This window comes from Streptopelia decaocto (genome assembly GCF_964273445.1).
Source record: "Streptopelia decaocto genome assembly, chromosome: 4".
Lineage (NCBI taxonomy): Eukaryota > Metazoa > Chordata > Aves > Columbiformes > Columbidae > Streptopelia > Streptopelia decaocto.
Window position 1 is genome coordinate 1,447,328 of NC_138658.1, and position 26,502 is coordinate 1,473,829.

General features: G+C 44.2%; 1 protein-coding gene across 8 annotated transcripts in view; it reads right to left on the reverse strand.

Annotated features, from left to right (window-relative positions):
• Positions 1-50: 50 nt before the first annotated feature.
• WRN (WRN RecQ like helicase) overlaps positions 51-26,502 on the reverse strand; it is a 36,397-nt gene continuing 9,945 nt past the window's right edge. For 6 of the 8 annotated variants that reach the window (XM_082050626.1, XM_082050622.1, XM_082050624.1 and 3 more), the window contains 29 exons: positions 25,016-25,088; positions 24,016-24,127; positions 23,056-23,464; positions 22,341-22,421; positions 21,449-21,593; positions 20,474-20,549; positions 19,423-19,490; positions 18,974-19,082; positions 17,668-17,736; positions 17,108-17,190; positions 15,967-16,073; positions 15,066-15,253; positions 14,206-14,383; positions 13,442-13,623; positions 12,182-12,283; positions 11,756-11,845; positions 10,739-10,880; positions 8,885-9,055; positions 8,711-8,805; positions 7,310-7,376; positions 7,095-7,168; positions 6,628-6,709; positions 6,253-6,365; positions 5,300-5,414; positions 4,288-4,413; positions 3,502-3,664; positions 2,288-2,502; positions 1,367-1,438; positions 51-352 (listed from right to left, as the gene is read on the reverse strand). In XM_082050626.1, the coding sequence (XP_081906752.1) occupies positions 230-352; positions 1,367-1,438; positions 2,288-2,502; positions 3,502-3,664; positions 4,288-4,413; positions 5,300-5,414; positions 6,253-6,365; positions 6,628-6,709; positions 7,095-7,168; positions 7,310-7,376; positions 8,711-8,805; positions 8,885-9,055; positions 10,739-10,880; positions 11,756-11,845; positions 12,182-12,283; positions 13,442-13,623; positions 14,206-14,383; positions 15,066-15,253; positions 15,967-16,073; positions 17,108-17,190; positions 17,668-17,736; positions 18,974-19,082; positions 19,423-19,490; positions 20,474-20,549; positions 21,449-21,593; positions 22,341-22,421; positions 23,056-23,464; positions 24,016-24,127; positions 25,016-25,088 (3,630 nt within the window). In that variant the 3' untranslated portion in view covers positions 51-229. Of the gene's footprint in view, positions 353-1,366; positions 1,439-2,287; positions 2,503-3,501; positions 3,665-4,287; positions 4,414-5,299; positions 5,415-6,252; positions 6,366-6,627; positions 6,710-7,094; positions 7,169-7,309; positions 7,377-8,710; positions 8,806-8,884; positions 9,056-10,738; positions 10,881-11,755; positions 11,846-12,181; positions 12,284-13,441; positions 13,624-14,205; positions 14,384-15,065; positions 15,254-15,966; positions 16,074-17,107; positions 17,191-17,667; positions 17,737-18,973; positions 19,083-19,422; positions 19,491-20,473; positions 20,550-21,448; positions 21,594-22,340; positions 22,422-23,055; positions 23,465-24,015; positions 24,128-25,015; positions 25,089-26,502 lie in introns of those variants that run through there. The other 2 variants (XM_082050627.1, XM_082050629.1) reach the window with 2 other exon arrangements.

The following is a 26,502-nucleotide window of genomic DNA, read 5'->3' on the forward strand; positions in this document are numbered from 1 at the left end:
GCCCGCAGGCCTGAGCCTCCAAACCCGGCCCAACACTCCTTTATTTTTTTTTAAAGTAATTTAGCTTTATTTTTTAATAGTAATAAATTTCACACAGTGAAAAGTAATTTATCTGCTGCAAGGCTAGAATCTCCCTCCTCTCAAGGAAGGTGAGGCGCAGCATGAGCAACAACGAAGAAATAAGGCTTCAGAGTAGAAGGATGAGTAAAATAAAGCTGGGGTTCTGTGTTCAGTTAAAAATGCCTTTTCTTGTGTCTGCTTTGGGTTTCTTGGTCTGGGTGGGGGGTACAACAGACACTGCTGCGTTTCCAAACCACTCTGGTACCTTTCTTTTGCAAGGGGGATGCGAGCTCTGGAAGAAGAAAAATAAAAGTTATTTAAAAAACAACATAGAAAGAGGAAAGCATTGACACATACACAGCTCTGCCCCCCAAAATCACAACAGCAGCTGTCAAAACAACTAGAACTGCAGCCCCTCTGTGTGACCAGTGACAGAACACACCAGCAGCCAAACAGATGATTTAATATCATGTTAAGACAGCTGCTGTGCCCACCTTTGCTTCAGGGATGTGGATCAGCTGCCTAGACCATGAATAACCACTGGTGTGCATCATGTTTTGCCCTCCTATAAATATCCAGCTGCAAACTGCAGCAAGTGGTATGGCAAGAAGTACTGTCAGAGACAAAATGCTGTATATACACTCACACAGCTTGTGTTCCTATAAATATATAGATCCTTGATGCCACCAGCATCCAAACTCACCCAACCCTGTATCTCCAAGAGCAAAGGCAGCCAAACAGCCTCTGAAAATGATACAGTAGAGACTACGGCTCCACAGGACAGGAGGGAAGCAGCTGTTAGATCTACCACAGCGTTAACACCTGCACAGACCTGACTGAGCAGGAACCCTGGGTTTTGAGGTTGTTTTTCTCCCCCTAAGTAAATGAGTCTGTATTTATGGAGTTCCAACATCACTGCTCAATGAGAACACTGCTTCTTATCCATTTTACTTTTGATTTTTTTTCTTTTTGTGGTGAAATGCATCCATTTCAAACACAATAGAACCAGTACTCTGGCTTTTTCTTTTTATTAGAAAATACTTCACCCCAGAGGCTCTGAGAACTTCAAATCCTTGCTTCTGACTCCTAAATGATGTGTTTCCAAGTGTGTTTTTACAGCAAAGCTGTCAGTTAAAAATTAAGTAGTGGGCACAGAGGAATTAATTTGTAATTTCTATTTAATGCCTACTGGCTATAGGTTGGAACAACCAAGCCGAGACTTGCGGATCAATGACATCTCAGTATTACCAACAGCCTCGTTAATGAGGTTACCCCATGCTTTATTGCAGTCAGAACAGCTGCTTACCAAAGCTGAAGGCCCTGTTTGCAGATGCATTTTCTCAGCTCCTTCCTGCAATGTTGGATGGATTGAATTACCCTGTAAAAGCAACGGAAACGTAAGGTTGTTAAAATCCACGAACATTCATTAGCAGTCTTAAAAGCTATCTGCTACAGGGAGTTGTTGGAACCAGTGTACCTTCTGAAGGTAAAGTCAATGATGACTATTTGGATTAGCTTCTGAATCTGCAGTCTACTCATTTGTTTAAGAGTTACCTAATTTCTAGTAGCATGTCACTCCTCTTACTTATTCCAGCAGCCAACAGCAGCAGCAAAGTGTAATCAGAGCTCATGCAATTGGACTGCAATTGGTCAACTTCAGGGACAAGGCAGCTCAGACACAGATACTGCAAAACCAGAGAACACGTAGGCATGGAAGCCACCACCAACTCAGCAAAATGGCAAGGCTTGAAGAGTTGTTTAAGACAAAGTTAAAGCAACTGGGGAGAACTTGGAATTTCAGCTGTTTCCTCCACTGCCACATATACTGTAAATCCAGGATTTTACCAGGGACCACTTCCCGAAGGGCTGGACAGCAGAAGATCTTCAGCCCTACTCTGAGGCCACTACTAAATTGCCATTGTGATGGTCCTGCAGCGGTGGACCCCCAGGGGCAGGCAGAGAGTCCCACAGATGAGCTGCAGGGATGTGCTGAACAGAGCACAGCAGGCTGCGCAGGGGCAGCGCCTTCCTCTGGTTCTGCTCTGAGCATCCCCCTCAGAGCAGAGGGAGGCACAGACCCACTCAAAGCTGAGGGAAAGGTGGATTGGGAAGACAAGAAACACTATACACCACTGGAAACAGCAATGCCATGGAAGATCTTTCAGTCTGCTCCTACAAAAATGAAACATTATTTCCACAAAACCTGCTTTTTACATCTTTTACTCACCTTTGTTTCATTCCATGAGGTATCTTCCCCACTTGCTTGATCTGCTCCTGTTTTTTCCTGCTGCCCATCTGACCACACCAACTTCTTTTTGACACTTGAGCCATCCTGAGACTTATTTCTGTTTTCTTTCTCCAATAACGCAATGGTCATCCTGATGAGATACAGGTCGATATTTGCAGGAACAAGCTTTCTAATTGCTTGAATTTTGGTGGTGTCTTGGAAAAAATATAAATACAGTATTAAGTCCTCTTGCTCAGTATTCAGCTTTCTTACATTCTATAAGACATCAGTTGCCCCTCATTAAAGCACAGGATAGATTAAGGTAAAGGCTAAAAAGTAAGACAACACAGGGGTCTATTCATAGGATAAATCCCCACCTCATTCACACTCAAACAATCTTGCTGTCCTCAGATATTTAGGCTAAATGACATCAGAATTGCCTGCCTCTCACGGGTGCCATGGACTATTTTCTCAAGGCAGCTCAGGTTGAAAAGCCGCCTGCTTTCTGCTGTGCTCCTACAGAAACCGGCAGAGCAGGAACTTCCACAGAGCAAACAGTCTGGCTGGACCTGGAACTGCTGCTGAGCAGATGCGTTAATCCACAACAGGACAAGAGTAACAAAGCAAACAAGTCAGAAAATTAAGTTATTAAGCTACTAGGCCAAGACTGAACTTCAGGTCACTCGTTCTTGGAGCCACCAGTCAGCTCATGGTTCTCGTCGCCTCTGAACCAGCCCACGGCACCACATGAATAGGAGGAAAAAATCCTTTTCCTGCACTATTCTGCCTCCTCACCATGAACAAATAAATACCCAGCAGAGAAGATTCATTGGGGAAACTCTACAGCTCTTACTCAGCATATTTGCTGTAGATCCCAGTACTTAAGGGAAGACTTTGCCAGGCTCTTTTTTTTTTTTAAACTTGAGTAAACACAGGCTTAATAAGGATACCTGAATCTTTTCAACAATATAGTGGCAGGATCTATAAAGGCCTACTCCCTTTTCACTGAATCACAATGGCCTTATTTTATTAATAAAACATAAGCCTGAGAGGAAAGCAATGACCTCGGCATTGCCAGGCCCTGCCTCACACAGCCAGGCTTCCCAGAAGTAATTGGATCTACCTAAAGCAGCAGCAGAGCTGTCAGGTTCCCTGTTCCCTTCACCCACACGCCTCTACCATGAGAAGGCTCAGGTCAGGGCTGCAATGCTCACCGGAGTTGATGGGAGGGTTACAGATAACAGCAGAAACCATCTGCTGAATGTGGGGAGTCAAGCCTGCGCGCTGCAGGTCCAGCGGGTAGCCGGCTTTCAGCGCTTGGAACAGATGCATGCCCACCTCCGAAACAGGCAGAGACCTCGTCTGGCTGATGGTGCTCTAGGGAAGCACAGGCAGAAGGAATTGAGATGGCAGGAGTGTCTGAAATACAACCAAGAGCTCAAAACCTGGCAACCTCCCACTCCCAAACAGGAACTGGGGAATACTGGCACACAGCAGCACAGCAAAGCTCCCCATTTCTATCACCAAGGAAACAGATGCTCTTGCCTCACAGTTAAACCAGGACCAACCCAGCTCCTGCTTCAGGAGATGGGTGTCCAAGGCTCAGATGTCTCCTGCTGGGGAGCTGCAATGAACCTGACCTTCCAGCAGCCCGTTTGATTGTAACATCAATACAGAACACAGGTAACAGTGTCAAAAAAGTTCCCCCTTATTTTCACATCTCTTAAATGAATCAAACAGCAACATTTCTGCCCCATGCCCTGCCAAATTACACAGGCCTCGTCTCACTGCACCCAGCGAGCCCAGTTTGTCACAGTTTTACTGGCCCAGAGAGGGAAGCTGGATGAGCTACTGTTCGCCAGGAAAGACACAGCTCCAGGGTTTTCAAGCAACCCCTCCCCAGCAGCGGGCAGAGGATTCGAGAGGCTTGTAAATCCCCCGCCTACAGACCAAACACCCCCCCAGCCATTAGTTTTTAATCAGGGAAAGGCAGAGCTCACCACCGAGAGGTTCTTCTCTTGGAACAGGACATAGGTGACATGCTCTGAGGGAGAGAGGGCTCTAGTCTGCCGCCAGGGAGACGCTGCTTTCTCATCTTTAGATCCAGATGGGGGGAATGTGTCCGGCTAAGAGAGATAAAGAGGATTTAGAAGTAACAACCAACGGATCATCCTCCCGTTATCTGGAGTTCTCTGAAAAAGCAGCAATGGGGTTATTCATCTCTGAAGAGGTTGATTTCCACCCTAGAATCTGTGTTCCTCAAAAACCAAAGCAAAGAGGGAATCTGAAAACTCACACACTCCCATCTTACTAAAACAAGCACAGGGTTGGCCCAAGGGGCTTGCAAAAAAACTGCCCCACAAAACCAGTGTCCAGGTCAACACAACTTCTTGCTTGTTGCTCACTACACATGAAAATACTCCATCAGAACAAACTGGCATTCTGTCTACTCTTTAGTATGGGAAAATCCTCCATTTATTGTAATCTTTTGCTCACAGATTTCTTGAAAAACAGGAATGCTTTTGGTTTCCAATCCTAGATCGTAATAGCTTTCTGTGAAACAAAATGACTCAGAGTCATCTCAAGGATTACAGCAAACAGTGTTGCTGCTCTACCTGCCTGCCAGACTAGATAAATCCTTTTAACTGTAGATTTACATAGAAATTAAGACCCTGAAAGCAAAACTGCTTCCTAGTTGCACCAACCCTCTGCACCGCAGCCCCTTCTTGCTGCTGTCTATTGCCACAGCAACCCAGGAGCAGCCATTCTACGGAAAGTCTTTGACAAAAGAACATCAACTCTGAAAAGAAATGCAGCTGAAGCAGGAGTATGTCCAACTGCTGGAAATCTAAGCTCCCTTTCCTCAAAAGAAACACTGAGGAATCAAAGCCCTGCCCTCAGAGACAATAAATCATGGAGAAGGAACATTCATTCTCCCTTTGGCCTCCAACCCCAAATCACAGCAACCAGCTACAAGCTCTCAACAACAGCAGACACTTCAGTAAATCATACCTGCAAACCATTTGCTTGGCAGAAATCCTTAATCTCAGCCAGGAGAGGGACCAACATGGTGGATTTTGCTTCAGATACACCATCAATTTTCTTCACGTTCTCAACAGTTGTAGGCCTGGTTTGGGATGAATAACAAAAGCCGTTGAAACATTGTGTGTCTGTGAATGACCCGTGATGGCACCACAGCTCTATCAGTCATTACTTGACTTCTTTCCTGTGCCATCATCATGTCTACAACTAATAAAGTTCAGATTTTGCCCTTTTGTATCATGAAGCTTGACCACAGCAAAAGCTTCATGTTTTCTGTTTAATACTTCGGAGGGTCAGTTGACCACGTCTGTATTTATTTAATCTGCCAAGAGCACATAAACACAGATATCTTCTATAGCAACATATACATTCCAAAAGTAGCATTACCTAATGGCTTCTAGTAGCTGGGGAAGGCACATGAGATACATTACACTGAGCTGCACCACAAAACGTTCACAATGACAAAAGTGGTTTTTTCCCCTCCACCTCCTTTCAATACTTATGTAACAGTAAATTGTTTTTACTCTTTTATGCTACAGAGCTGGGTGAGGGACAGCTCCTGACATCCAGCTGACCCTCCTCAGATAAGGGCATGCTAAAGTGATCAGAACACATTGGAGAGAAGTTGGACAGGTAAAGATTGGTAGAAAACATGCACCTTCCCCCTTTGACTGGTCAGCCTGACAGGAGGTTTGGTTACAGACACATGCAGATTTGGCATTTGGGGCTTTTTAATCAAAAAGAGAATCAAGAAGCAAGTCTGATGTCAGTAACTATCTAACTTACAGCAGTCAGTGGTCTACAAGGGTATTAGTGCGAACGAAGATCCTCAGGGAAAGAGCAACACTCACCCAGGAACAGCAGAAAATGGGTTTGTGACTCAGCTTTTCAGTTTGTACAACACATCTGCATGCTGGATTTACCTTATTCGGGCCATATCCACCAGGATCTTATTGGTTGCCAAGACAGCTGGAGGAATTTCCTTCTCATTAGCTACCTTCTGTCTAGCAGTCAGCAGCTTGCCATACAGAGCAGTCTGTGAAGGAGAACGCCCAGTTCTCATAATTAACCTCACACAGGTATAATTAATACATGAGGGAAAGTTGTAGCTTCCCTTGTCTTTCTACTAACATACAAAAAGCCTGTGATCCATTAATTCAGCTTAACACCTTGAAATTCTCTTCTAGGGCTCCTCTTCTAAAGACGTTTGTGCTATTGAGAGCTGCCCAAGCCAGCCGCTGCACCCCAGGAGGCCTGGGGGGCTGCAGTGAGATATCCTCCCTCTCCCAATAACTCACCTCTAGTTCTTTTTCTCGGGATGAAACAGCAGATTCTGGGGGCTTCAAAGGAGAAGATTTCACCCGCAAGTGCTCTGGAACACTAATGAGAAACATTTACCTCTGATTAGACTGCTATGATTATACCACAATCTCTGTTAGCAGACAAGCTATTGAATTTGAAGTAACACCAGAGAGAAAGTTTGGACCTCAGCTATTAAAGCGTTCTCTGCCTGTGACATATTAAGTGTACTGAATGTTAATGCAACTTGCCAGATTCCACAAAGCCTGCTCAATGCTGTAATAGTTCAATGTTTTGAAATACAACACAGTGTACAGCACTTTTAAGCACTTTTTCATTGTGTAATATATTAAACATTTTTATGGCCACTTTGCAAAGGAATGATGGTTTTAAGGGTCATCCTACAAACAGTATCCTATTAACAGTCAAAAATCAGGCAATTCTGTTTTAATTTAGAATACCATACCTGTTAAGCGTGTTATTGCTTCTTGAAGGACTTTTACCTTTTCCCTCATATGAAAACATCTCAAACAGAGACAGCTGTAAGAAATAAAAAAACAAACGCTGATTTCAGTCTCTTCTCCATTCAATTTGCCATGAGCAGCAAAACATTTGTGACACCACAATACACTTGCAAGATATATTTTTAAAAGCAATAAGAGGGGCTGTTCTGGTACCCACCTGCTTGACTGGAGAGCCCTTGGTGTCCGGGGAGCGCTGCGTGGAGAACGCGGGGAAAGCTCTGCCACTGCAAGCAAATTCATCACATCTTAACCCAGAGTCATCTGTACATTCTCAAAAAACTAACATTCTGCTAAGCAAACTGCACTTGCTACAAGGATATCTTTAGCAATAGTTCTTTTTTATTAGAATCATAATTCTTGGTGAAAACCATGAGGACCTCAAAGCCTGTCAATACCACAACCTGAGCAAGGAACAAGGATCTTGTATTACAGAACACAAAGATCTTGGTGACAAAAATGGAATTTTTGTGACAACGTTGCTTAAAGAATTTTAAAGATCCCATTTCTGAAGAAAATGAACTACAAGCTTTCAGGTTTGCACTGAGCATCCAGCTTCCACTGCTGCTCACTGATACTAAGCAATACCTTTTTTCTTCTAGAATACCTGTAGACAGCAGCTGCAAGAGCCACAACAGCACAATACTAGAAGACAAAAAATATATATATAGTACTTTGTGTAACTAAAAAAATAAGTATATCAGGTATTGACAATCTAGACATCAGAGCAGGCATCCAAAGGCCAAGACCAAAAAGCTTTCCTGTGGTATTATTTCTTGCCATGGTGAAGCCTCCACAACCTCTAGATCATCTTTCACCTCAAAAGGAATGAGCAGAATGATGGTGTGTGCAGGTCAACCCCACACCCTTCATTAAATAGAACCAGAAGCAAAAGGTTGCAAGCAAAACTCCCAAGTTATTTTCTTGGAGCTATAAACTCTGTGTTGAACCAATTCTTATTACAATTAAAGACCGTGAAACAGAAATGCCTAAGTTTTAATAAAAAGTAGGCCAAGTGCACAATTGGGAAGACAAGTCACTAGCTGCTCTATTCCCAGTGTCACACTTAACTCATCAGCATTAGAAGAAATAAGTCTTGATGGATCTTCCTCTAACAGTTCTTGTCTTCAGCTGATAACTTCATCCAGGAGGATGCATTTCCACAACACGCTTCCATGCTACCCAGAACCACTGATGGACACACACTGTCTGACCAGTTTTAGCTGCAGAGGCCAGGAAGGGATTTCTCCAACATACATCTCCCCAGTAACCTTCCTAAATCACTCAACTGCTCAATGAGCTCCAGCAAAGACCTCGGTGATGAAGCACTGCTGGACGGAAGCTGGAGACAGCAGGTCACCTAACACACCAGCAGGCAAGAGGTGCCATCCCAGCACTCCCACTGGCTTTTTAAAATTATTATACCACCACCTGAGGGAAAGCTTTGCCTAGAAAAAAATCCAGTGCAGAAGTGTCCTGTCCACCCCAGCCATCTTCAGAAACTGGGCATCAGATGTTAAATCAATAAATACACTCAAGGGAGGAAATGCACTATAATTACCTTCTAGGAGGCTTCTGCAGATTAAGGTCTTCGCTGGACTGCAATAGAAGACTTGGATTTGAGTCAGATCCAGCTTTTAACAGCCAATTTCTACCCTGTAATAAATAAACCATACGGCTTAGCTGTAGATGACTCAGGGGAATCTTCGAGGAGCTGTTTCACACCAACACGTACCTTCTGGGTAAGCGCACACGTGGTTGCATACTTGGCCCGCCCAGAGACTTCTTTGAGGAACCCTTCCAGGATCAGCTGCTGGCTGAGCAGCCTCCACCAGCTCTCGGGCCAGTCCCTGCCGCTGCCGAAGAGGGGGTGCCGGCGGAACCGCTCCGGCAGCCGCTGGGAGCCCTGAAACAACGGACTGGTCAGACCCCTCCAGTCCTTCTGGAAGGGAATCTCCAATATAACCCATAAACCAAAAACCTCACATAACAGGAACACGTCCTCAAGAACGTTTCGCCACAGAAGAACTTTTCTGTACAGTCAGAAGCCAAAGTATTTTATACAGTTTTACATAATATCCAGCACAATAACCACAGCTCAACAATAAACCATGGCTGTTGCCTTGCTCACGTCACCTGAAGAGCAGTTTTGCCTCTATTAAGCCAATCCTGCGCTTTCTGCTGAGGCTGGGATGAGATCACGGTTCTGTTTCACAGCAAGACCCCAGACAAACCCAGGCTCGGAGCACACAACGGTTCCAACACCTCCCATGGCACACAGGGAAGGCTATGGGCACAACCCGGCCATCCCCAGCAGCCGTGCCATCTACTGCAGGCACATTCCATCAGTTCGGCCCATTTGACATTGCAGGAGTTCCAACAGAAGCAGTTACCCTTTCTGGTTTTAATTAAAAAGAGCATAAGGCCTCTTTCAATCCCAGGATGGGTAAAAGCCAGAAGCAAGCTCACCGCAGGGTCTCCTCTACTCCTCCCTCATTGCTAAGTGCTTTCTGCTTGCTTTTTTTAAAATAAAAATGTATTTCATTCTTGTTTTTAAAAGTTACTGATTTACTCATCTCTGCTTGCTTTTTTTAAAACAAAAATGTATTTCATTCTTGTTTTTAAAAGTTACTGATTTACTCATCTCTCACCAATGGTTTAAGACTCTAAAAAAAGCAGATGAGCTCCTGTCTGATGGGTTCTCTGCGTTCCCCTCCCCACAATGGGCTCGAGCCCCTTTCACAAGGAGAGAAACTCTTGGCATAAACCTGTAAGGTCAATGACTTCTCTGAATCAGGGACGTTAAGAGGGAATCAAGTGCTGGTAGCTGAAAGCACCTTAGAAAGAACTTGCAATTTATTGCTAGAATCCGAAGTCACAGAGAATTGAGGCTTCAAACCCTGTTATTTGTACAGCTGCTCAATCTCCCTCCACTGGGAAAGATACAAGTATTTGCGTAGGCACTAAAATGTTATTCTGTATTTGCAGTAAAAATATGACACAATCTTCACTTCTCCCAGTGATGTTTAATAAATTAACAATCAAGCCTACCTTAAAATCTTTAACAATGTATTTCTCCCCTAGACACACACTTGTGACTATTAGCAACCTTCTTACTAAAAGGAAAAGAGAGGGATACCATTCACCCCATTTGATCAAGTGCTCCAGGTGAGGGTTTTCCTAGATTGTAAACATAAGTGATTCTGTTCTTATTCCTGTATTTCTAGTGAGTTTTTCCCCTAGTATTTCAAATGCACATATATGAAGACACATATGAATCATTGACATTCACATTTATATTCACTCTACTGTCCTACTTGCTGTCTCACTCCAAGTCAGCCAGCAGCAGAGCCAGAGCACATGCCATCATTTACTTTATTCAAACATAAACCAATGGATTACCAAGCAAATCAGTGTATTCTTCATTCTGAAAAGGCTATTCCTTTCAGAAAATATTTACGCAAAAAAACCCCACTTGGTACTAAATATACATCTGTGTGAATGTATTGTTCAGTAAATCAATTAAGATGAACACTAACAGTCCCTCCACTCTCAGAACACATTCAAAAAGGTTTTCACTTGCACTTACAGATCCTCGGAGAAACAAGATGGGAACTCTGGTTCCGAACTTCTCCTCCAGGGCGCTGACCGCAGAGAGCAGCTGATGCGCCTGCTTCCCGAAGTCCTGCAAACCGCCCTCTGAGTCGCCAGGGGCTGCAACACCAGCAGCTCTGCAAGGCACAAAGCAAACCAAGTTAACACATAGAAATCAAGTGCCCTCACCCTTCTTTCTAACGCTGCTTAGCAAGCGGGAGTTAAATAAAATACACTAAGTTATTGATATAAACATGAGACCAAGCTAAAGTCCAAATCGCATGTGGTTATGACAGCTGCACAACGCAACACTGGCCGCTCTTCACGGTGCTCGGTGTGATACCGCATTGTCTCTGCCATCTTCTGAGTTTACTATTTGAATATTTGGTCTGTTTTAGGCATCCAACACATTTCTCCAGTTGTACCTAATAGCAGGGGCTTTTGTCTTTTTTTTTTGTCAAATAAACACTCAAAGGGAAAAAAAACGCAAAAAGAAAGAGCAACCCCATAAAGATTTTCTAGGTTATTGCATGTATCTGCGATGGGGAGACCTTATAAAAACCACTGGCACAAATCACTTCAAAGGAGGAGATAAAGCATGACCTATTCCAGGGGATCCCAGTTCTGCACCACAACTTTGCTATGTGGCTCTTGACCAGCACAACAAATTATGATCTCACAAAATTATCTTATTGATCAGTTTTAGCAGAAGCCAGACAACAGTTTCTTAGTCCTTGAGCATGAAGGAAACGTAGCTGAATCGATAACATCTTTGCAGAAAGCAACAACAAAAACACCTCGTCTTTGATCAGGAAGCATCAGGCTAAGAGCAAGAACAAGGAATCATTTGTTTTAACTCCAGGGAAAGCATGTAAGAGCAAGGAAGGTGTTTCTACTCATACCAGCTGCAAAAATTGGACGCATCAAGAGTCAATTCTTTCAGTCAATTTGCCTTGTAGTCAGCCTGAGAGAACACGAGCTCCCGCATCTGTCTTTAGGGCAGAAAGCTTACCTGGACCTGCAATTATCACAGCATTCTTCTGTGCCCGTGATGCTAGAGACCTTTCGAAGCTGTTTGTCTTCAAAATGAGACAGGATGATTCTACCCAAGGGAATGCAGGGAATCAAATTAAAGACAGAATTTACACATAAAATTCCTTGCAGAAAACAGAGTTGAAATCAGTATTGTTAATTAATTCACTGGGGAGCCAATTATTTGGCCTTGATTCCTCTAAAGAAAGAGAAGTTTATTTTTTTAATAGTAAATAAGCAACACTTGATGTATGCATTAATATAAAAATGCTGAAGGCATTATTTCTTTATATTGCTGTTTAAATACAGAACAACACAGTTGGAGTAAAAAGAGCCTTCTGGTCACAGCAGCTCTTATTGAGGCTGACTGAAGTTCTTAAAGCACGAAATGAAAGGCAACACTCACTTCCTCCGGCAGCTGTTCGACACAAGGTAAGTCTCTATTTTTGCCAACATCTTCAATTTGTACAAGCGGAACTTTTCATTGCGTATCTCACTGAGAAGATGTCTGTCCGACAAAAGAAACAGTTAAGCACCTTAAATACTGACAAGTGTTCCCCTGTCCTACACCACAAATGAAACGCCAGACAGCTGCCTCAGTCAAGTTCAGCAGAAACAGATAATAGGATACTTGTCTAAAACGAAACCCAAATGCGCACCTGTCTTCCATAAACCTGATCCTTGTAGCATGGGGCAAACTCAGAACAGCACCATATTCATACTCTTCTGAACTTAAAGATAACTCTGAACAGGACGGACAGAGGTAGAGAGAGCTTCTTCCAACCCCACAAGCTCCTGAGCTGCAGACACCCCCGCCACAAGGCACAGAGCACTGGGAAAGGCAGTTTCCCTCAGTCTCCAGTTCTCAGTCCAGCTCTCACCACTGACAATTCATAAAATCAATTAGGATATCACTCTTCTTTCAGGAAACTCAGGAGCAGTGCGTTAGGGCATGTCAACCTGTGGCCTGATTTAATATCTGTTCTATTCACTGCTGGAAGCATCCAGCGGAGCAGACAGCATGGGAGGATGTGATGGCTGGAGGAAGCACCCGCACGAGCCAAACCAGAGCCACCGTCTGCACTAACCTCCCCGTGCCACCCAGCATGGAAAACCAGCCCTTTCCGCAGGTGTTGGGCTCCACGTGAACACAGCTACCCCCTTTCCAGCTCAAAAGTGAGCAAAACAAGTAAGTTTTCCTGCCTGGAAGTGGATGGTTTCACAGGCTCTGGCCATCTGATGACACAAGCCATCACCTGTACGATGAGGACTCTGCCATCAAAAAGAAAACAAAAGTTTTCTTCATTTAGACATCTAGATAAAGGACACAAACCAAGTAATTCTACAGTATCTGCACTCTTAAGGGGTGATGATGGGTCTAAAACCAGGTCAGACAGGTCTAAAAACAGGGCAGGTGATTTACAAGGCAAGCGACCAGGTTTTGTCACTGCCTGCCTTGCAAGACATCTTCAGGAAGCAGAACTGGAACAAGGACAAGCTCAAACACCAGGGTACCAGTGGATTATCTCCCAGAAAAAGCAGAGAGTACGCAGGAAAGGACTCAAGGCCTTTCTGCTAAACCCACTGCATTTTCAACCAAACCCAGCCTGCTCCGTTTGCTATGTTTTGCCTATCCATGTCAAAACGGCTGTTTCCAGCCATTTACCTGTTGAAGGTCAGGTCCGTCCCAGTCCACAGGACGTGACAAGAAGCAGGAAGCCCATCACGGCCAGCTCTCCCAATCTCTTGATAGTAGGATTCCATCTCCTTAGGGGCACCGTAATGAATAACCATGCGGATATCTGCTTTGTTGATGCCCATTCCAAACGCCACTGTAGCCACAACACACTGCAAAACAGGAGCCATATGGGGAACGTTTTGAAATGAGCATCAAGAACATGCCTGGATTAACGCTGACACAGCTGGAACAACCTTTTGCTAGGGGCTCCAGATCCAGCCTGGATAAAACAACTCCAAACTCCGCTTCTGCAGCCCTGGTGGTAAAAATGTCTGATTCTGGTCAGAGCACAATAAGAAGTTTATAAACGTGAGAGCGATAACATGTTGCGGAGAAGGCTTTCGTGTCTTCCAGCAGTTATTCTCAAATAGAGGGTACAAAAGCTGTTCTGAGGAGGAACACAAGCAGTTGCAGCTTAACTCTTCCTCTGCTAAGCTGCAGGAAGAAAGCAGCTCGTGGAACTTGAGACTGTTTTGTTCCAGCTACAATCTTCCTCAGACATATTTTTAAGGGACTTGCTAAAGAGATTCAAAAACAAGGAATCTTTTTACTGTCAACACTGAGCAGGAATTTCTTTGCTCAGAACTGGAGACAGAGCAAATGGGAAACATGCTTATATATCCAAATTCTTTCCTCTATCAGAGACTCCGCAATTCTAAAAAAAGAACAAGCAGACTTGGTTTCCCACATACCTGAATTTCATCCCTCATGAACTGATGATGGGTGTCCCTCCTCTGTTTGATTCCCATGCCCGCGTGGTACGCGCCACAGGCCACCTTCAGCTTCATCAACTCGGACACAACCTGTTCCGTGGCTTTTCTTGACGGGCAGTAGATGATAGTGGGGCCTTCAAACGCGTAGGCAGAGCTGCTATAAAGGACAGCAGAAGAAACCCTTGCACAAAAATTCCTATTGAAATTCATGGAAAAGGCAACATAGCTTTTCCAGCAGTTAAACTTTTTGAGGACTTAGAGATTTAAAAAGATTAACTGGTTCACTTGTACACCAGTTGTGTGGAAAAATGGACTGGGGAGTCACTTGTGCTCATAAGTTTCTTCTGCAAAACACAAGGTTTTTGTCCATATAGAAGCAGTGGGATAAGGCCTCTCCATTTCCTTAAAATCACCAGGAAACGTACTGTAACAGCTGTCACTTTTGCAAGGTCTAAATTTATCTAACAAGGTACAAATGAGAGATGAAAAAATAGTGTATGGTGCTGTAGAGACACACATTGCAGCTTGCAACAAGGAGAGGAAAGGGGCAGGAAACCCACCCCCTTGGATACACCACTGGGTCTGCTCACAGAAAAGGACCGTAATTCTGCTCAGATTAGCTTTACTTTAAAAAAATCTTGTTAATATCTCAGATTTATAATGAATTCATGCACATTCTATACACTACTTTTTGTAAAGTTACTCGCTAGCCAATCCATCATCATGATCTGAATTGCTACAATGCCAGCAGGTCCTCCAAGAGTCAGAACAACCCGGAGAACCTTACGTGAGCAACACGTGTATCTGAGGGATCGACAAAACCAGGCTTAAAGCCCTACCTTCCTTTCCGAGTAAGGAACTGCTTCAAATCCCTGAGGATATCGCCACTTTGCCGTCCAACTTCTAAGTACAGGTTAGGTCTGTCAAAACTGGTACAGGTGACCTGGGGATTCCTCAGGTTCAGGCACCTGACGATGTCTTCTCTGATGGACGGACTTGCAGTTGCTGTTAGAGCCACAATGGGGACCTGCAATGACGAGCAGAAAACGTCTGAGACCTCGTGGATGTTTTTCTTCAAACCGTAAGAAACCATGAGGCAAAAACCACAACAGTGCTTCAATCTGTTTATGATCACTGAATCAGCTCGGCTATTTGATAAACATAGTTAATATTTAGCTTCCTAGAGCTTACACTGTTCACGAGAATAGACAGGGACAACACACTTAAAATACAGAGCTTTATTCTGAATGCGTGTTTTGTCTCGTTACATCTTCAAGCCTACAGTGATTTTTTTTTGTCACGGTTGGCTAAAATTAGGAAAAGTAGGACAAAGCTTCCAAGGAGAGGATCTAAAGTGCAGGTCTAAACTGTGGAGCTTATGCAATAAATCCTTGAGGACTGTCTAGAGACTACAGCTGCTTGCTCTGACAAGACAGCCAGTTGAAAGAACTAAAAACCCCTCAGTGCCGAACCAGAAGCTTCGGGTCATCTTCCACAGCACAGAGATTCAAAGTCAGTCATTTTCACAAGTTTCTGGTAGTCCAGGTTCAGAATATACTCCATCAACACATTAAGAAAAACCCACCAAACTCACTGACGGGACAGGGACTGCAGTAACTCCAAACCAGTGTGCTCAGTACACTCAAAAAGCAACCTCAAAGGATTAAAATTTCAAACTACCATATAAGATGATATCAAATCCTTCTCTTATACTGGAAATCAAACGTATCGAAGCCTCACCGATGGCAGAGCCTTCTTCAATGAGCCTAAACTTCTGAAGGAATTTCGGAAGTCGTGGCCCCACTCAGAAATGCAGTGAGCTTCATCAACAGCCACGAGCGTGATCCCTGGGGGCACAAAACCCGGCATGGACACGTGAACAAGGCAAACAGAGCAGCACCCAATGTCACAAAACAAACATCACATTCTGCTCGATTGCAGGCTTTCCTGTGAAGGCACCAACCTGCTTATATCTTTGTTTCCAGGATGCTTTCTGCTGCACCAGCTCCCCAAGCCTGTTCTAATTACCGTCTGTTTTGTAAAAAGGCTGAAGAGCTCTTGAGAGCCCTCCCCAACACCACGCAGAGATCCAGCTTCCTTCTCCAAGCTCCAAACCTCCGACATGTCCCTCTCAACGGGTCACACTCCTCACATACCTCTGACTTTTTCTTTCCCCTCTTCCCAGATTCCTTAACAATACCCACAAAGCCTGATTACAGATGCCATTGGTTTTGCCTTCTGGATTGTAAAACAAGGCCCGAGAGGCTCAGAACTGTACTGATGAGATACATACAAGTCCAGAAGAAGTGAACGGGGTCAAAGATGCCCCTGGAAAATAACCTTACATTTTCTGAACTGGAGGGAAGCCACAGGCGTGTGGATTGCTTTCTTCCCCTCAGCACCAGAAACTCGACTCCTTAATAAAAAGTCTAAATTCTTGGAGTTTGTGTGCCTTGGATTTATCCTAGTACGAGATGCATCAGCTGCATCGCTCTTTGATGAGAACAGAGCTTCAGATGCGGTGTAGTGTTTCAAAACAATTTCATCGTTACATTCTGAGAAAGAACAGAGATCAGAATGCTTAAAAGGCCAAAATGTTGTTCAGTGATACACCTTTCACTCTCTGTGATTTGAAGATCAGTGTTTCTGCACCTCTGGTCTCAGTAACTCATCCAACATTCCCATGGCAAGGCCACACTAAAGACACTACTCACATATCTTTTGAGCAGTAACAGCATCATCTGACACGATTTATTGGCAAACTCTACATTGGCCTCTGAGCTCACTAGTGGTAAGAAACTGGTAAAAATGTTCAGGCATTCAAAAAGTTTAAGCGTAATTACAAAATGCCAACTCATCCACCACCTTATCCCTAACTTACCAATAGTTTGGTCAAGATCCTGAAGTAACTCTAAGTTGCCTGAACAGAACTCTGGAGTCATATATATGACTCTGTACTGACCCCTGCAACATAAATAAAACACACCATCACAGAAGGAAAATCCCCAGACAAATCAACCACATCAAACAAAACTCTGATTGTCTACAAGATGTTATTGAGAGTAAGTACAGACTTCTGGATGGGGAGTAAGAACCAAATGAAGACAGTAGGAAGTGTTCCAGACTCACAGGAAAGCAAGGCAGTAAACTGCACTACAGGAAAAGGCAAAGAGCTGAAAGAGCTGATATTTAGAACAAGAAAGGACAGTTGTGATGAGCTGGTGACAAACAGACATCTAAGAGCCATGTAAAATCCTGGACAAATCACAAAGTGAAGCCAACAATCCCCATCTCCCCGGGGTGAACACGAGCGACATCCGACTGACAGGCTCCAGGTCGGAGCCACAATCCGGAGGTTCAGCAGCGACGGATGAGGGAAATGTCCTTCCCCTCACAGCTACAGCAGAACCCGCAGCCCCAGAGCGCCGAGCCACAACTTACGCTTTGATGCATTCTTTGATCTTCTGTGACTGAGCCGAACCAAGAAAGCAAGCTGGAACTCCTGACGTCCTGCCAGAAAGGAAAACAGCAGAGTCATGAAGACGCTTACTCAACGCTTTCTGCCTCGGTGCTCAGCCTGCGCCAGCACTCTGCAAAAGGAATTCAGGCTGCGGGGTCAGACACTTCCCTCTCCCAAGGATCTTTGCAGGGAACTTCCTCGACAAACAAGAGTTGTCAGTGTCTATTGCTGCCACCCAAACACGCTTGCACTTCTTCTCCAGCTGCTCCCCACACACACGCTTCACTAGCGCAACAAGGAATCAGAGAAATTTAGATCATTTTCCCTGCCCAAGAGCTAAGTTTACTATGAACACATCCAAAAAATAGAAAACACTGTTTTCTTCAGTTATTACCTCAGGCAGTTCATGACATTTGGATCTAAGCCTTACTGGCTTCCAGTTTCTTTGCCTTACCTTACCTTTTGACCTTTTGTGAGCTACTGCTGCTGGCTGCATCTGCTCATTTCCAACCAGGTGGCTGCTTTTTCATGACAGATTCAACAGCCACACTTAACAACTCAGCCACTTCATATTTGACCTGTTCCTGGACGCCACAGCCCTTGTCCTCTTAACTCAGCGATTAACTGCATTTTCATTACAGCCCGTTGTTGTGATGGCTTTTCCTCCCTCATTCCTCCGCTTTTCAGTCCTTCACAGAACTGCACCCAGACTGACGGACAGATTACTGAACCAGGCTGCAGAAATTCACTCTCCTCAGCCTTCCAAATGAATGACCCACTGAGAAGGTGGTGAATAAACTCTTTCTACCGAGGAAACCAGCACAAAAGCCAAAGAAGCAGCTGAATACACATGGACACCCTGCTGATTAATACTCAGCACAGGAGCTGGCTGCTGAGCCAGCCTGGGCTGCCCAGCCATTCATCTGCACCAGATCAATGACAGAACTCTCAGAGGCTCATGCAGCCCGTGAGGCTCCTTCATCAGTTTGGTCTGTGCAGAAGTGGCCTGTGAATCCAGAAATACTTGAGAGGGATCCACCTTTTGGAACTATGCCCGGCACAGATCTTTTGCTAATTCAGCCTGTAATCCACCCAAACAGCAAATCCAGCCCTCTTTAGATATTTACACAGTTTGTGTGTGTTCCTTGAGAAATGTATGTTTTACAGCTGACACACAAGCAGATTGCTATATAAAGCTGCAACTTTAAACAACAAAAATGCCACAAGCAGAATTTGTGGGTGTCCACAGGAAACAGCGCAGTAGCTTGTTACTACTGCGGCACTTACGTCAGCTGCAGCACCTGGTCCTCCATCAAGGAGATAAGAGGACAGATGACTATTCCTATGAATCCAGTGTAAACGGGAGGAAACTGGTAGCACAAGCTTTTCCCATATCCTAAATAATAAAAAAAAAAAACAGAAGTAAAACATAATGCCTTCTATGCAGCTATAATATACAGCTATAAGACAACCCTAAGACCTTGCTGAGCCCTAAGGAAAAGCAGTTTTGTTTTGCTACTAAAGGAACAAAGATATCCATTCAATACCCCTCTGGATGCCAAGGTCAGTGACCAGGACTGGCACAGAAATACAAGGAGGCAGCACAGCTGGCTCAGACTTAGTCTCAGCCAGGGTGCCCTGCTCATATCAGCCAAATGGGCCATCTCCAAGTTTCAGTATTACCCTCCCCAAAAAGAAACACATTTCTGACTTGTTAGGATGTCAAAGTAACTTACCAGTTGCCATGACAACAAGATTATCTCTCCTGTCTTGTAAAACAGAATGGATCACTTTCCACTGGACCCTTGAAATTAAACAAAGGGGAATATTTCACTGTTGCCACCACATGCAGCAAGTAAATTCTGTGAAACTGCATATTCAGGGGAATTTCAGGTTGAAGAAACCCTCCTGGGTGCCTTACAGTGTTCTCTTAGCACGCTACAACTGCTGCAGCCACCACAGGCCACCCCACCAACGCTGCAACAAGCGCTGCCAACAGCACCAGGGCGAGGAGCATGGGATGCAGCCCCCCGAGCATCACTAACCAGACTGGCTCTCCCACTCATCAACTGCCCCACAAACACTGGGAGAACTACAGTGATCTCCAACACCAAACATTCAAACACCACCTTGATTTTGCCAAAAAACTCTCCTCCTTTGCTGGTCTCACCAGTGTACATCAGGAAGTACACTGCATAAAAAAATCCTCCCCTGGCCTCATTGTCAAAGTTGAGTAAAACAGTTTCCCCACCCCCAGCGTTGCTCTCAGGCTGCCTCTTGCACGGAAACCACCCATCACTGGCCATTCAGGAAGGGTTCATCCCATCCCTGCTACACTTCAGAGCCGTAACAGCAACGTTCGTGTACAAAAGCACACGTGACATTGAGATGACACCACTTGTGATGGGGACAAGCTTCTGTCCCTCTTTGAGCCACACAAAGGAAAACCAGACTAAACATTAATTGTACAAAAAACTAATCTGTGTGGCTTAAGCTTTTTTGCTGTTTAAATTACCTGATACAATGAGACTTTGACAGGAGGCGTGCCACCACAAGAGGCAAGAAACTCATCCTCTACTATCAGTACCATATAGTAATTAACACTCAAGAAGATTTATTTTGACATCATTTTGCAGCAAATGTTGCCTTTTACTTTTCCTAGGAATTTCACAGAGGTCCAAGTCAGTGAATGTTTTTTAAAATAAGCAGCAATAAAAAAAATCTGAGTTAAAGTAAGGCAAAGAACATCAAGATTAGTGTGTGCATTTCAACGCAAAACATACTTACGGTTTAAAAGAAGAATGCCCAAAATAAGTCTTCAGACACGTGATTTGGCTTTCACTGGGTACTGGCAGCAATGGATCTTTAGTGGGAGAGAGGAGAAGAAACCTTGTCTGTGATTAAGCTTTAAAAAGACAAAGCACTGTCCTGACAGTCTGCTCACGGTAATGATGTGCAGGACCCAGGATCTCAGTAACTGCAGTGAAAACAACTTGCAACATATTTACAGGCTAGAATAAAAAGATTAAAAATAAAAGGATGAAAAGAAAGTCAACAGGCTCCCCAGAGAGCCTGCATGAAGAGGAGAACATACGGCTTGATTAAGGAGATAATAAAGCAATAGGTATTGTAATGCATAGCTGCATGATTTACAACATTTTCAGCTGATTAACAGAGATGTTCTACTGGGTGTGCCTTTAAAGACCCTGCTGAAGTCACACCAATCAATACCCAACACTGCATGTTGTTAACGAACTCATGGTCCCAAAATGACACAAGGGGACCCCGATCTTTCGTGAACACTGAAGAAACATATTTGAGATCCCTGTTGAAATTCATAATGAACATTCAGCAATAGAAAGCATTACATTCCCATCTAGTTTGTGTCTGCTGGGCAAGCACACATCCAGATTAGCAGCACGTCAGGTGTTTTTTTATAGAGATGAACTGAACAAAGGAACAATGAACTCGCCTGTCCCCATCCAGCAGCACATATTCTCCTGCCTGATGTGTTACTTTCAGTGAATTTCCAGATCAGTTTTGCTCCCAACAAGTATGCATAATGTCTACTGACCACAGCAGGAAACAACTACATCATGCCAAGGATGCCCTGAAATTTTCACCTTTGCATATTGGCAAGTACTCCTCTTGACGCTCAGCTGAGCTTTAACCTTCTGCTTTAAAAAAGCAATTGCAAAAACGTCACTGTGCCTCCACATCTGCTTCTACACACAGTGCACTATTCTCTCATTCATGACATACCCAGATGTTCCTCCTCTTCTTCCTCAATGCCTTCATCTTCCTCAGCATCCAGCACAACATTCAGTTCTGTGTCAGGAGTTGTCCTGGCTTTACTGGACTCTCCTTCAGTCAAAGCTCCTTTAGAATTGTCTACATCCTCTAAAGACTGTAAAACCAGAAGAAAAATGGATCTGGAGCAGGAAAAGCTCAGGTCTCAGGTGACGCGCATAGGGACATGTGAATTTTCATCTATTTATGGCTTAACTTAGATCTACTGGCATACAAAGGAAAACAGTAGTCAAACTACTGCATCAATATTTTAAAGACAAAAACTTGTTTAATAAAACAAACAAGTTTGGGTTTCCCTGTTTTCCCCACTTCTAACTAGATGAAGGTAGAAGTCTCACCAAGAAGGGACTGAAGAGGTTAGTGACAAAATCCAGAAATGCAAGGAATGGGACTCCAATGTCATGTTACACTCACTGTTTCCAAAACGTGGTACTCCACAGAAAACTGAACTTCTATCCAAGTTAGCTTTTTGGACCTAAATTGCATTTGTAAAAGACTGACACACAGCACTGAGAACCATCCAATAGAGCCCTCGTCCTTCCCTGGAATAAATCTCTTTTCCCCAGACCTTTGAATCCTGCTCCTTCCTCAGCTCCAAGCAGCGCTCTCAACCTGCTCATGCACAAGCACACGAACACTCCTCACTGCTCTGGAACTGCTCAGTCACTTCACTAGAAACACAGAGTCTGAGGGATTAGGAAAAAGGCCTGGGGAAGGAAAATAAGACTCAGCATCTAAACCTTCTTTTTGGGTAAAGAATTAAACAAGTACAAACCCTCTACTAAGACCAAAGAGCATGATGACTACAAAAAAGATTAAAATCTGAAAACCCTGAGGAACTCACTTTAAGCATCTCCATTTCCAGTTCTTCATCGCTTTCAATGACACAGGAAATATTCTGTTCGTTGTCTGTGGAACATGCTTCCTGAGGGGAAAAAAAAAAAAAAAAACAAACTTATCAGCAAAGTTATTCATAATTCATCCACATCTTTTCAACCTTCTCTATAAGCTATTTCTCTGTATGCAAATAACTATGCTAAACATTCAGCTCTGAAGGCCGCCCATTAAAAAACATATCTGAAAAAGTATCAGAACACAACAAGTCCCTGTCTTAAAGAAAAGAGATGTCACTAGATGCAGGAAATACTTGGAATGTAAGAAAAGGATAATCTGGTGGAACAGGCACTGATCCCCACTCCAGTAGTCACTATGAGGAAACCACCATTTGCAGATCCTTAAAGATCTGCTTTTCACTCACACCAAGCTGGAGTCTCCCACACGCAGGACTCCCCACACCAACAGAAATTCATAGAGAACACCAGAGCAATTGCAGAAAGGAAAACTACTCGGAACACCTCGAGTTTCTGTGTTCAGTTCTAATCCTCCCAACCACACAACTGAGGAGCAGTTGAGCACTTAACTGCCTCCACAAATACACTCCAGACTCTGAGCCCTTCTAGTCCATCTTCATTTTCTCTCAGGAAAACATTTTTTAAAGTCCTGGACGTGTTCACTTCCTCTGCTCAGTGCCAATGGTTAACAAGGGCTTTTCTCATTACCTCAGGTGCAGCTTCGTTGCGAAATTGTTCAGCAGCTTGCCACTCCAGGATCTGGAGCTCTTGCTCAGTGATGTCCAGTGACATGAAGTCATCTCCCTCTGCTCTGGCTGCTGCAGCCCCATCTGCCACAACAGCTTCACCTTTCTCTGCCTCTTCCCCATCCACATCTCCTTCCCAGAGGCCAGCCAGCAGAGCATCAGAGCACATGTTCAAGTCACCTTCATGTTTTTTAGCAAATTCAGGCATTTCAGCTTCCTGAGCTTCAGCATTTCCTGACTCCACTTCAAGTCTTGTAGGTGGAGTTGCACCACAGCTCCTCCCCAATACAGAGGGGGAAGCTGAACCACCACACAGCATGTTTCTTAAGGCCTTGACATTCTCTCTTAAGTCAGCTAATATTTCTGCAGCCCTGGAAAGTAAAACAAGAACCAAAATGATTGCTACCATTGCTACATGCATCTCAGCCACAGCAGAACCCAAGCTTCTCAAGTAGTCTGGTTCTCTGCACAGATTTTGCCCAAAACTTGAGATACAAAGGCTTGTCACTGAAACACTGTTGGCGTTCCTCTTCTGAGAGAAGAAAACATTACTTTATGCTGAATAGCCCTACGAAGATTCTCCAAATACACCATTTGTGGTATTGCCCACACACTTTATGAAGCCTGCAGACTTCAAGCAGTTAGTCAGGCAAGCATCTTAAGTACCTAAAAGTTCTTGCTGTGCATTTCAGCAAGAAAACCCAGATTTGGCAAAGTTCAGTGTCAAACTCCTTGCAATGAGACCAATGACAAGCTATGTTCTACCATTCCTGTGTACAAAGTTTCCCCAGCAAATGTACTGTGCTTGCTCTTCTTGAAGAGGATGCACAGATAACAGACATGGCTGTCAACACATGTATTTTATTGCATCAGACCTCAACATTGAAGAGCAAAACCCTGATCTTACAGGCACAAACCTCACCCCTGCACATGTTCAAGTTGTCCAGAAGAGTCAGGGATGCGAGAAGCCAGGCCTGTTATCTCTTCGGCTAGACAAGTCAAGTGCTCCTTCACGTCTTTGGACGACATGTCACCTGTAAGAAGCCCCAGAGTTATTTCACAATAATTGAGGTGTAACATATATATGCAAACAGGTTGCCTTCAAGTAACTGCATTTCCACAAGATCTATGCTGATGAGACAGCCTTTTCCAGTGTACACACAGTCAGGCCCAGCTTCCCTGCGCTTCAGCACTGCGGCTTTTCCAGCAGCCCATTTACACGTGCTCAGGAGAAAAGGGGAGAGAATGGGACCATTAGAAAGTGATCCTTCCCGGTATACCTTCCAGATGCTAACACAAACACACCAACAGGGCCAAAAACTATTCCTCCCCCTAAGGGAGCAGTACTGCCACCTGTCTTGGATAGACAAGAAAAATTCCGCCAGTACAGAGAGGAAACAAACTTCCTTCCTCCTCCTTTCAAACACAGAATACAAACCGCTCAGCTTTCCGTACGAAGCACGTCATGGAACAAAAACTAAGACTTTTAGAGTCACTTTTCTGATCAAATAAATCAAGCTAGGCTGCTCTAAAGAGAAAAAAGGGTCCTATTTTTGCACCTCAAGAAAAGCATTACTTGGTAACATGCATTGTTTGGGGTCTCACTCTTCCTTAAACTAGGTTTTTGCCTCCACATCAGCAGAATTAACTCACTGCAGTGTTTCCATGAACTGGTCTGACACGAGGAATTCTTACCATCTCTGTACACAGCAGAAACAAACAGACTGCGCTCCTACACCGCCCCAGGGAGTGGTTCCACAGGGCGGTAACCTAGGTCGGCTAAGAGCCTTAAAAGCCTCTCTGGAACCTGCCTCTGACTTCCAAGAAGCCAGACAATGCTGAAACAAAGATACTCTGAAAAACCTATTGGGAACCCAAACATTTAATTGTACACTGAGAAAATCCCTCCAAGTGTAATTTACCTCTTCTTAAACCAAATAATTTCCAGTCCCTGTTACTCATATTTTTCAGTTTTTGATAAATGATGAAGCCAGCCTGCAAAGGAAAGGGAAAAAAAAAAAAAGTCAGTACTCAGCATTCTGCAGAGAAACCACATTTTGGAGACTAAACAAAAAAGCCCCAAGGGTGAGTTGAGCGAGCCATAGCACGAACACCTTGTCACCATCAGACCCCGAGCTGTTGGCCCACGCTGCGGAACGGTCAGTGCCCCGCTCACCACCACGTCACGGTTCACAGAACGCTTCACAAACCGCACAGTCCTCACTCAAGCTCCACGGTGTAGTGGCTGCTCTTATCCAGACTTAATTTTATAAAGTCAGCTGCAAACGGAGAGCTCCAGGTACCCTGCTCCCCACCTGCTCTGCCTCATTCAGATGGTGCTCCAAGAGAACAGCTATGAGCTAAGATTGTGTGTGCTTAGGATTTCCCTTGATAGCAATAATAAGTTAAACAGGAAAGTGCAGCCTAAAGCCAGGAATGTGCTAATTAAGCTACACATGTTAATCGAAGCATCTCAGAGGAAAGAGAAAGAACCAGGTTAGTCCCTCATGTCTCCAAAAGGCAGGTGAGCAAGGGAAAAGGCTTTGTCTGTAAGCAGTGGTCACAGCAGCCGCAGCAGGCAGCTCCGAGCACTGAAAGCCAGAGCTCCTCTCCTTGCTCATTTGGGTCCTGCATATTCACAGGTGCCAATTCGCCAAGATTTAACTAAACTAGAAAATATGCAGTGGCTCCTAAGTTAGACAAGACAACAGGGACCACGGTCCCACTTCCCTTCTCCTCATCTAACCCGACTGCAGTCATACAAGCCCGAGAGGGTTTTATTTCACTGCTGTAAAGGACCATATTCTCCCAGGAAGAGGGAAGCACATGGCAGCACAAAGGAAAATCCCTTCACAGAACTGAGGGAAAACCTCTTTTCAAATCGGTGAAGACGCAGAGTTATTTCAGTTGCACAAGTTGATATACGACTGAAATTACTCTTGCTGGTAATCCATACTGTGGTTCTGCTGGATTAACCACGGCAGAAGGTTAGAGTTCTTCAAAGCTGCTTATTAATTTTATCTGACATACCACATTAAGCAGGAGCTGAGTAAACTGGATTTTCATTCATAAGCAGCTGAGGATGACCAAAAACCCTGCAGAAAACACACCCTTAAGCACTAACAAGCTACAATGAATACCTGCCAACATGGGAATAAAAAATTACCCACTCTTCAATCAGCAGTTATTGTATTTAATAAATGCATCTCGAGCATGTTATACCTATGTGGGATCATCGTGCTGCAAGAATTTCATCTTATGCCATATGGATGCAGATAAAACTCACATCCCTGCAGTGACAGCGTGCAGTCAGTCCACACCAACAGTTGGTGTCTCTGTTACCTGGGACATTCAGAGCACAGCAGAACCTCCGGGAGCTCTGGTTCATGAACAGGCTTAAATTAAAAGG